The following is an 11,770-nucleotide window of genomic DNA, read 5'->3' on the forward strand; positions in this document are numbered from 1 at the left end:
CTGGTATAGATCTTGACGGAGCACCAAGAAACCAATAGAGGTGTCCTCTATCAATGATCTACACAGGCACACGCTCAGATCTCCCATCGGGTGCTAGCCCAAAAACCCTAGATCTATATGTGTATTACATAAAAGAATTTTTTTTTCTGTATAATTTCTAAAAGATACAATCAATTCCGAGTTGATTTAGTATAATACTTTATTTATATTGTCTGGATTACAGATAAGCTATAATTCAAAATAAGGTTTTGTAATTATCTATAGCGCGCGCACGCGCACACACACACACACACACACACACACACACACATATATATATATATATATATATAGGGAAGGGTTCAAACGAGAACCCCTGTGATTTACGAGAACGCAAGAACAACCCAATAACCTCATATTGTGATAAAAAATAAAATTAAAAGATTTTTTAAATTAAAATTWAAATTTAAAAAGATTTAAAAAAAATTAAAATTAAAAGGGTAATAATGGAATATCAAATCTTTTAAACACGATCATTATTATCATTAGTCTTATCAAATCTTTTAAACGGTTACGAAATAGGTTAGGATTGTACTAGGTGTGATAATCATGTGATATGAGTGTGATAATCATGTGATAGGGGTGTGATAATCACCATTATACATCATTTGGGTTATCGTTTTGGTTGATAAGTTAAAATTTTGGTGTAATCATATGATAGGGGTGTGATACTTATGTGATAGGGGTGTGATAATCACCGTTATACATCACTTGAGTTAACGTTTTGGTTGATAAGTTAAAATTTTGGTGTCATCATGTGATTTGTGTGTGATAATCATGTGATAAGGGTGTGATAATCACTATTATACATCACTTGGGTTATCGTTTTGATTGATAAGTTAAAATTTTGGGGTAATCATAAAATATGAGTGTGATAATCATATGATATGAGTGTGATACTTATGTGATAGAGGTGTGATATGAAGAAAAGATGTTAAGCCATGGAGATTATCATGAACGAAGGAGAAGAAGATAACTACCAAGAGAAAAACGTGGAACGTGAAAAGATAATTATGGTTAATTAAAATAAAATAAAAATTATAAAAATTACTTAATTACATTATTGTCCTTATTAAATTATTTATATATAATAAAAGTTAATTTATTAATTAAAAAAGTTTGAGGTTATTTGGTTGTTCTTACGTTCTCGTAAATCACATGGGTTCTCGTTTGAACCTCCACCTATATATATAATCACTTTAAACTTTAATATAATTATACATATTTACAAATAACACATTGTAATTATTATAATTACGTTTCTAACATATATTTTCATAATTATCCTCCAAGAATAATTATATCGGCAATCCACTTGATTTAATACAAGTTTCTACAAATGGAAGGAAAAATATTCTTTGTATGCGGCCCTATAGGTTTACATACTCCCCAACAATATCCCTATGTAACGCATGTCGTGAGTATATAATAACTTGTAGGAAGAAAAAAAAAAAAAAAAAACAGAACGCTCAATCTCAAAGGACAAACTTGGACCTCCAAGTATAAATTGGAGATGTACTAGAGTACAACTCCAATAAATTATGAAATAAACAAAGAAATATATCAGGGATTGAAGCCAATAATGAACAATAATAATACACAAGAACTACAAAAATAGCCCTCGAATTCCTTTGATTCGATTTGTAGTGTTGATTTATGAACATTTTTCAACGTCCACTCCTAAACAGAAAAAACTATCTATATATAGCTGCATCTAGTGTAACACTCCCAATTTCTAAGCGTCCTAATAGATATTTTAATACAAAGCATCATATTTATTTTATAAGACTTAGTTTATAGGACCAAAAAAATAAAGCATCATATCTAAAGGTGTTGCAATAAGTTTATATGACGCTTTTGATCGTCTTAACAAGTTTTTAGGACATCTTTAATACAAAGTGTCGCATTAGCAACTTTATAGAACACTTCAAAAGTGTCCTATAAACTCAATTTTGTATAGGACATTTGTTTATATAGAACAATTTTTCAAATAATGTCCTATAAAGTTGCTAATGGGACGTTTTATATTAAAAGTGTCCTAAAAAACTTATTACGGCGTCAAAAAACGTCATATAAACTTATTACGACGTTTGTAGATAGGACACTTTATTTTTTTGGTTCTATAAACTAAATCTTATAAAGAGGTCTATTAGGACGCTTAGAAATTGAAAGTGTCCTATAAACCCGATTTTGTTGTAGTGACTATGTGTTGTAAGCTAAAAAGTGTTTCTTATTGCATGCGCTAAAAATTCTACTGTACAAGATTCCAACATCCAAACTCACCCTTAACACATTACAAGACCAACAGTTCTCATCGTTTGCATAGCTTACACCCATCCTAACTTCAATCAACGTTCTTGAAGGCGGATTAGGGTATGTCTTAAAAAATATGACTAGAGTAATCAATTATTTTTCTGAACGATCAAAAAGTACAAACACGCGTAAACAAACTGCATAAGAAATTACCAAAAATAACCAATTAATTATAGAAGTCATAAAAATTCTTCATATCGAAGAGCCAGGAGCAAGGATTCCTGAAAGTGAATTCCCCACCCATCTGGAGGTGCACACCCATTTTTGAACATAAACAAAGGGCTAAAGAGAGAAGTCCATGGAACTACCAAATCCAATGACTTTGATTTGTTTGTACCATTATGTCATTGATCACTGCTGGGTCGGTTGGTAAGTCACCCAAAAAAGCATCGAGAATGGTCAATCAACTGATACAGGTAGGTGATTTGGTATATAACCAAAGGAAGAGCAGAGGGAAAAAACTCCTTTGCCAAAGTCTCTTTGAATCAGGATTGTTAATTTGATAAGCCAATGATTTTTTTCCCGTGTTATCCAAGACTTGTATCATTTGATGATGCCATGTGAATGGCTTGAAACATGGCTCGAATCCGTAGTCAATCATATTTCCGATAGGGACAGTGACAACTGAATCCGATTTCCGTATGATATCCTCAGATTGTTTGGTCTGCCTAAGACAAGTGCTCCATAAAATGGGGACTGGTAGGACCACTTGTAACATGAACACGATATAACGAATTTTAAATATTTTTTTTCTTATGAAAAAGAATTTTAAACGTTAAATTTAGTATATTTTGTTCCAAAAATACAATAACAACTTAATTATGTTATCGTAGAAAAATTAACAATCAATCAAATACTTACAAACGTAGCTCGAGTTCAAAAGAGGAAGTAAAAATTGACTTATAGGTAGGGTTATAACGATCAAGTGAAGTAACAGGTTATTCGAGCTCGACTCGAAAAATTAATATCTGACTCGAGCTCGAATAACTTTTTCGGAGTCAGGCTCGAGTTCTAACTCAAATAGTTTTTGAATGTATTAACTCCTTTATTTACTCAAAAAAATGTATGCTTAAATAGTTCGGCACAACTCGACTTGTACTGTTCAATTGAGCTTTCGTACGAGTCAAGTCGAACATTGATGTTTTAAAGCTTAACTTGTTACGTTAAACAAGCTTTATTTTATATTCGAGCTCGAAAATTATTAAGCTCGAACTTAAACTCAAGTTCAAACAGCTCGTTAGAAGTTTAAATTATTTACTCCCTCCTCCTTATAGAAATAATTAGACTTTTTAAATATTTTTAATTATGGTTTTAGGCAAAACCATGACATTATATAATAATAAAAAAATAAAAAAAAATAATTGCGCGTAGTGGCCACTCCAGTGGGCCTGCAATTGACGTTATTATCCTTGGTGGGAAGGGTTCTTATATTCGAATATTTGAAAAAAGGAAAAAAAAGAGAGGAGACGCCTTCGTTACCACCAATACGCAGAATCCCTAATACGTCTAAAAGCTCTGCCCCCATCCCTTTGCTTACCGTCTCCTTCCTCTGCTCAACTCAATCACACTGCAGCTTTGCCATCTCTCTCTCTCTCTCTCTCTCTGTTATCCTCAATTCCATCTCACCGCCGCTGTTCAAAACCCTAATACTATTTGATAGCGTCGGAAAAGGTAAGCTCTCGCTCAAATACATGATATAAGGATGTTGTGTTTTGTAATTTTGTTGTTTGATTGGTTTTAGAACCTGCGATTATGTTTTTGATTGAGATTCTGTTTATTTTAATTTGTTCGTTGTTACTTTATTTGTAAACGTGGATGATGTGTTATTCAGGTTTGTTTGGCTTCAGGTTAGTATGCGAGTCGTTTACCTTCGTCAACATCAAGGCTAGGTTTTTTCATGATCAACACGGATTTTTGTTAATTGAGACTTAAATTGAAGATATCTGTTCCAAAGAAAACAGGTACACCGATCTCGAGAACAGTATTAAGTTTGAGGTGAAGTTTGAAGAATTTTGAGAAAATATTTGTTATGTACCTCAAACTTAATAACAATCATTTCATATAGGATATCTTTGGTTCTAGTAATATATTCTATATCCAATTTGCATCGGAACTGAAAGATTATATGGTTGACTTTAAATTCTGAACTTAACCTTTTTAAGGAACTAAGGAAGTATTTATTTGAGGAACGATATTAAGTGATTTCTGGTTAATGTTTTTGGTCTACTTTATTAAACGGTTATGTTGCATAGTAAATGGATGTGATCACTGCATGTATATGTGGGTAATATGTATGGAACTGTATTGACGATTGGCTTGAAGTTGTTTGTTGGCTAAACTTTAATGCTGTTCATGTTTGGGGATTTGGTTGCAGAAATGGATGTCAACGGGAAGGACGATTTGAAGATACCACTTCTGCAACCCTCTGATGCTGTTGTACTCGATATTAAATCAGTTCGTAGCGTGGATCAAGGGGTTAGGACCATTATGTTTAAAATAGGCGGTATCGAATGTGCATCATGTTCAACGTCCATCGAGTCTGTACTTCAGGATTTGAGAGGTGTTGAGAGTGCCGAGGTGTCACCACTTCAAGGCCAGGCTGTAGTTAAATACGTGCCAGAACTTGTTGGTGTAAGTTACAGTGATTGCCTCGAGTAATCCTAGTCATCTTTATGTTAATATATTGATTAAGAATTGATGATAAATTCAAATCTCCATTGATTACACATTTTTAGAAATGCCAATTCGCGGTAGTCCACAACGTACCACCAAAGTTACTAGTGCTTGGCATGTGTGGCCGCAGCAGTTGTCAGTGGCTGATATGCAAGATCATGTCTTTGTTTTTTTGCTTACTTTAGTCCTTCATATATTTTCTAAACGCTATATTATGTATTCAGGTAAAAGCAATAAAAGAAACTGTTGAAGATGCAGGCTTTGAAGTAACTGAATTTACAGAGCAAGACATTGCAGTATGCCGACTCAGAATTAAGGGAATGGCATGTACGAGTTGCTCTGAGTCAGTTGAGCGTGCTCTTTTGATGGTTGAAGGAGTGAAAAAGGCAGTGGTTGGTTTAGCTCTTGAAGAAGCAAAGATAAACTATGATCCTAATGTTATCAACACTGATCGCATCATTGAAGCAGTGGAAGATGCTGGCTTTGGAGCGGATCTTATAGGCTCCGGGAATGATGGGAACAAAGTGCATATAAAAATTGAAGGTATCACTTCTCCGGAAGATATGACTGCAGTCAAGTGCTCTCTGGAATCACTAGCTGGTGTCAATCATGTTGAGATTGACATGGAAGAATGTAAGGTGGCTGTTAGCTATGATCCAGATTTGACAGGTCCCAGGTCACTTATATTCTTCATCCAAGAAGCTGGTGCTGGCTCTACTCATTATCAGGCAAGCTTATACATTCCAGAAAGACGACATAAAATAGAGAAAGATCATGAGATCAAAACGTACAGAAGTCAGTTTCTTTGGAGCTGCCTATTTTCACTTCCACTTTTGTTGTTCTCTATGGTACTTCCAATGATTCCTCCATATGGGAATTGGTTAAGCTATAAACTTTATAACATGCTTACTGTTGGAATGCTTTTGAGATGGATCCTCTGCACACCGGTGCAGTTCATTATTGGTAAAAGGTAAGGTCAATGTCCTGTGGTGTTAAGACATCATATCTTTGTCCGCTTGTGGTAATATGCATAAATTATTATAGTATCTCATATGTACTTTGTTTATTTAAATTCAGGTTTTATGTTGGATCATATCATGCACTGAGGCGAAAATCTGCTAATATGGATGTCCTGGTTGCACTTGGCACTAATGCTGCTTACTTTTATTCTGTATACACAGTAATAAAAGCATCGGTTTCAGATGGATTTGAGGGACAAGATTTTTTTGAGACTAGTACAATGTTGATTTCATTTATTCTTCTAGGTAAATATTTGGAGTCTATAGCTAAAGGAAAGACATCCGATGCTTTAGCAAAGTTGACAGATCTTGCTCCCGACACAGCTTGCCTGTTGACAATGGGTGATGATAAAAATGTTATTTCAGAGACCGAAATTAGCACTCAATTAATACAAAGAAACGACATTCTAAAGATATTTCCTGGCTCAAAATTTCCTGTTGATGGTATTGTCATTGATGGGAATGGATATGTGAATGAAAGTATGATCACAGGAGAAGCAATTCCAATTGCTAAAAGTCCTGGTGACAAGGTATGTCTGTTTTGCTTCCCCCCCCCCCCCTCTCTTTAAATTTTCCATGCCACATCTAAATTGATTATTTTGTTCTTCTGAATCACAAACAGGTTATTGGTGGGACTGTGAATGAGAATGGATGCTTGTTGATCAAGGCCACTCATATTGGGTCAGAGACTGCACTTTCACAAATAGTTCAAATAGTTGAGGCTGCTCAACTTGCAAGAGCTCCTGTACAGAAACTTGCTGATCGGATATCAAGGTTTTTTGTACCTGCGGTGAGTTGTTTGCCTTTGCATTCCATTCATGCTACCAGCCATGGTCATAAAGTGGATTTTGGTTGTTTTGTTTAGTGTATATCGAGTTCAGTACCAAGTTTTGTCATTCTACCTTTGCCCTGTCTATCCTTTTAATATAAGTCATGCAAGGCTTGGGCAATCTCTAAACTCCATTCTTATGTGATTGTTTGACCGGTAAGTCACCACCTGCGACACTTAATTATGATATTCATGAGCTGCTTGAACTTTTTCTTTATATACTTCATGTATGACCTTGGCTTAGAAAATATTAGTAGTCTATAACCACTTGAAGCATCGAAAAGTTAACATATGAAATGGAAGGCTACTGTTTAGGAAATTCCCATGGGACCGGTAACTTTTCAAGGCATGAATTATGTGCAAAATGGTAATGGCATTTCTTTTATTTTACAAGATTTTGCAACTACATGAGAGTTGTGCTAGTATTACAAGGGTACTGGATTTTGTGTATGTGTTTTTGGTGGGGGTGGGCATCTTAAGTCTAGATAGAAGGTTAAAACTTGATTTTATATAACATGTTCGCATTGTAGATGAAGATTCAAAAGTTGTATGATCTTAGGATCAATACTCTAATTTGTTACGATTATATGCCATAATGAATGATGTTGCATGGTGAGAATGCAGTCTATGCTTATTCAATTGCTCTCAGGTTGATGCACCTAAAATTATCTCATCATGCCATATCTATATCTCCTTTATATTTCATAAATGTTCTTGACAAGTACCACGTCCTGAATTTCAGGTTGTTGCCGCTGCTGTGGTGACATGGTTGGCATGGTTTATTCCTGGTGCAGCTGGACTTTATCCTAAAAGTTGGATTCCAGAGGCGATGGATGAGTTTGAGCTCGCACTACAGTTTGGAATTTCGGTTTTAGTTGTAGCATGCCCTTGTGCTCTTGGTCTAGCCACACCTACTGCAGTTATGGTTTCCACTGGTAAGGGCGCTACAGAAGGTGTCCTGATCAAGGGTGGAAATGCACTAGAAAAAGCGCACAAGGTACTTGAAATCTGAAATCACAGTTGAAGCTGTAGTTCACTCTTGCTGACTCTAGATGGTACTCTACTAGGAAATACTAAGTGGTGTTAGAAACAATTATAAGTATGGATAAAGATGGGCAGTATCTGGATTAGCAATATCAGATTATATAACACAATTCCTCTCTTATTGTATATATAATTTTGTTGAATAGAGGCAGGATAAAATATTGGGGAATTGAAGCTAACAAGGCCATTAAATACTTGCTAGTGGCTCTGTGGTTTTAATGAGACAATCAAGCCAAAGATGTAAAGGATCATATAGACATCTTAAGCAAATATTTTTACCATCTTCTCAGCTACGTCAAGAGAAGCTAGCAAGATTGAGATGCGTTTTCTTTTTCTTTTTGTTTTTCAAGATTGACCAGCGACATTGACACCCCTATGCGTTGAACCTCTTTGGAAAAGCTAGCCGAGTTTGAGCTTGCTTTTTCTCGTAGCAACTGTTGGACAGCTTTGTACCAACTGATTTATCATATTTTCACTATTTAGATGAAACATAGAAGTATATAGTGCGCTAATCGATGCTGTTTATACAAATAAATTTTTAATGGTTGATGCGTTTCTTCTCTTTTAACTGACAATGGAACATATTTTTATCCTACTTTTTGATGGTTTAATATTGTGGTTACACTTTAGGACTTTATGATGATTTACTGGACAATATTTGGATCCTGTAGGTTAACACAATTGTCTTCGATAAAACGGGAACATTGACTGTTGGAAAACCTGAAGTTGTCAGTGTCGTGCTTCTTTCTGAAATTCCAATGGAGGAGTTCTGTTACATGGTAATCGCTGTAGAGGTGGGTTTATATTCCTGAAATGCTACTTTGCTAATTCTATGCTTGTGACAATTTGTTGGCTTGTGTGATGCTGGATTAGACTTTTAGGGTGCGTTTGGTATGCCGGATAGAACGAGACAAGACAATACAAAAATTTGTTCCTCCACGTTTGACACTACATTAGACTGGGACTAGATGGGCCTGAATTTTTTTTGTCCCACCAGAATAGGTCTAACAAAAATCTGGGAGATGACAAATTACGAAACTACCCATGTTAAATTAAAACGCTAAAACCTTACACAATTCTTTCACCCGCTTACCTCACTCTCACCCGTCTGTCTACGTACCAAATGCACCCTTAAGGTTGTCTCGGGAGTACCCAGGACTTGATAGATCCATAGATTTAAAAGCTAATTAAGGAAACCATTTGGTATTATCAGTACAATCATATCAATTTTATTTCATCATGTATCCAAATTTACAATGTTGTATATGTTTTAGGCAAATAGTGAACACCCCATAGCAAAAGCCGTTGTGGAGCATTCCAAGAACAGACTGCCTGATCATAAATCTCAAATTGGGAACGGTTCAGCGGTGAAGGACTTTGAGGTGCATCCTGGAGCTGGGGTGGGGTGTAAAGTTGGAGACCGAACGGTCTTGGTTGGGAACAAGAAACTTATGAGACTATCTAATGTTCCAGTTGACACTGAAGTCGAAAACTATTTTTCAGATAATGAAAAACTGGCTCGCACCTGTGTACTGGTGGCCATTGATGGGAAGGTTGCTGGTGCTTTTGCAGTCACCGATCCGGTGAAACCAGAGGCTGCACAGGTCATATCATTTCTCCGCTCTATGAGCATCAACAGTATTATGGTAACAGGTGATAACTGGTCAACCGCAACCGCCATAGCAAAGGAGGTTGGAATTGAAAATGTGTTCGCGGAGATTGATCCTTTGGGAAAAGCAGACAGGATTAAAGACTTGCAGGTAAACTTGTTTTACACTTGGAATACTCGTATTTTATAGGATAATTTCAAAGACATTAAATTATAGTCACCATGGTTTTCTAATTGGGTAAAATGCCTTTAAAATGAAACGAAGTTTGCCTTGATTCTTATTTAGTGTAACAAAAATATTTTTCCTCAATCAATGTTACAAAGTTTTAATTTTTTTTTATCAATGTAACAAGTTAAAATTCTGATTTTGTACCAATTCTAACCGGTAACCGACTGATCTTGTAAGATTTGATGACATTAATGTCAAGTTTATCGTCCATAGCGGCGTAAACTGTTCGTAAATGGGTATCCACGTCATCAAATATTACAAAATAGGAAAGTTGGAACTTTGCAACATTGAGAAAAAAAAGTTTTTTTTTACACCATATAGCAACTAAATCAAACTTTATTGCATTTTGATGCATTTTGCCTTTTTGATTTAACAAAAAGTATGGCTTGGGTTTTGAAGCCGACATTGATCGACCATATGCAAATCTTTTGAAGCCTGAACCATTTTATCTGATAATATGAAATGAAACCGGCAGGCGAGAGGAAAGATAGTTGCAATGGTGGGAGATGGAATAAACGACTCACCAGCGTTGGTTGCAGCCAACGTGGGGATGGCGATTGGTGCAGGAACTGATGTCGCAATCGAAGCTGCCGACATAGTGCTTATCAAAAGCAACTTAGAAGATGTGATCACAGCAATTGATCTCTCTAGAAAGACAATTTCTCGTGTCCACCTTAACTATGTGTGGGCCCTCGGTTACAACATACTCGGCATGCCGATTGCAGCCGGAGCTCTATTCCCGTTTACCGGAATCCGGTTACCTCCTTGGTTGGCTGGAGCTCTCATGGCTGCTTCTTCTATCAGTGTGGTCTGTTCTTCACTCCTCTTGCAGACATACAAGAAGCCCTTTACATACTCAAAATAAGAAAAGGTCTGAGTAAGTATTTGATTTTAGATTGGTGGTTCACAACACTTGATTAGTACTTGCATTGTCATTTAAATATGTAACTTCTTACTCAACTTAAGGCTGCGTCCGAGGGTGTTCCAATGTCAGATACGGACAGGCCCACAAAAAATTTGGGTTCAATTATACATGTTTTAGCATTTCCCCAATTATATATGTTTTAACCTTTAGCCCAGTTACAATGTTGTAGGTTTTTTTACTCTTATAACTAATTTAGCGATTCTCGGTTGGGCTCAACACAAGGCGCTTGTGAATTACGTTCACCGGACATTAAGAATTTACAAAAGGTACAGTTAACTATATATGTTTGTTTTACATTTTTTTTTCTTATAGTTTTTGGTTGAATATGAAAACCATGGCAGGCTAAATGCATCTCTCTGTATTGCTAAATGCATCCCTATCCAGTAATCTTCCTCTCAAATATATCAATTCAAGATTTATTTTTTACATTTTCAATATATGATTTGATCTGATTTTGATATAAATATAGATGTATATAGCTAACACCGTATGTCAAGAATGTGCAATGGAACAGGGATAGGAACAAATGTTCTTGTGGTCATTTATATGTACTACTATTTATAGTCCCTCTATGTTACATCTATTTTCAAGTAGTGAAGCATGTAACATTTTTTTTTCTATATGAGATTTGATGTAAACGATGAAATTTCAATATAAGTGTTATTTTGTCAGCTTAATCATCATCAGATCAAACCAAATATTATAACTGGTAATCCAAGGAGTAATAAAAATCTTTTTGTGGTCACGGAGGTTCAAATACGGTAACTCTGGGCTATCTGCAAAGCAGGTGGTCGCCCTGAGATTAGACGGCTTGCATAGCGTGTTGGATGTCCAGATTAATCAAAAAAAAATCTTCTATGTCATTAATGTAATTTTGAAATAACGTTGATGGTATTGAACTTTTCTCTTTTCATTCTAATATTTTACCTAAAAAACTTGCTAGAAATTATGATTCAGATAAATGATTATTAGAAATTGTTATTTATCAAGTATTTTATGTTAATCATTGATTTAATAAAAACAACGATTATGGTATAAATGAACTCAATGGTTTCTGAAGTTTTTTATAATTGAGTGGAATATATGAAAC

At 35.4% G+C, this 11,770-nt stretch overlaps 1 protein-coding gene across 7 annotated transcripts; it reads left to right on the forward strand.

Annotated features, from left to right (window-relative positions):
- The first annotated feature begins 3,842 nt into the window (after positions 1-3,842).
- On the forward strand, positions 3,843-11,288 carry LOC112519772 (copper-transporting ATPase HMA4-like). Of its 7 annotated transcripts, none has more exons than XM_025128024.1 (10): positions 3,843-4,023; positions 4,184-4,313; positions 4,727-4,983; positions 5,250-5,995; positions 6,103-6,574; positions 6,667-6,834; positions 7,616-7,870; positions 8,589-8,711; positions 9,192-9,677; positions 10,231-10,806. In XM_025128024.1, exons 3-10 carry the CDS (start codon positions 4,729-4,731, stop codon positions 10,618-10,620), a joined length of 2,895 nt encoding a protein of 964 aa, XP_024983792.1. In that variant the 5' UTR covers positions 3,843-4,023; positions 4,184-4,313; positions 4,727-4,728; the 3' UTR covers positions 10,621-10,806. The 7 variants fall into 7 exon arrangements, with proteins under 7 accessions (XP_024983792.1, XP_024983794.1, XP_024983793.1 ...); XM_025128026.1 differs by having other exon boundaries at positions 4,184-4,241; XM_025128025.1 differs by having other exon boundaries at positions 4,200-4,313.
- The last annotated feature ends 482 nt before the right edge of the window (positions 11,289-11,770 follow it).

The sequence above is a fragment of the Cynara cardunculus genome (genome assembly GCF_001531365.2).
Source record: "Cynara cardunculus var. scolymus isolate 2C chromosome LG 10, CcrdV1, whole genome shotgun sequence".
NCBI classification, from domain to species: Eukaryota; Viridiplantae; Streptophyta; class Magnoliopsida; order Asterales; family Asteraceae; genus Cynara; species Cynara cardunculus.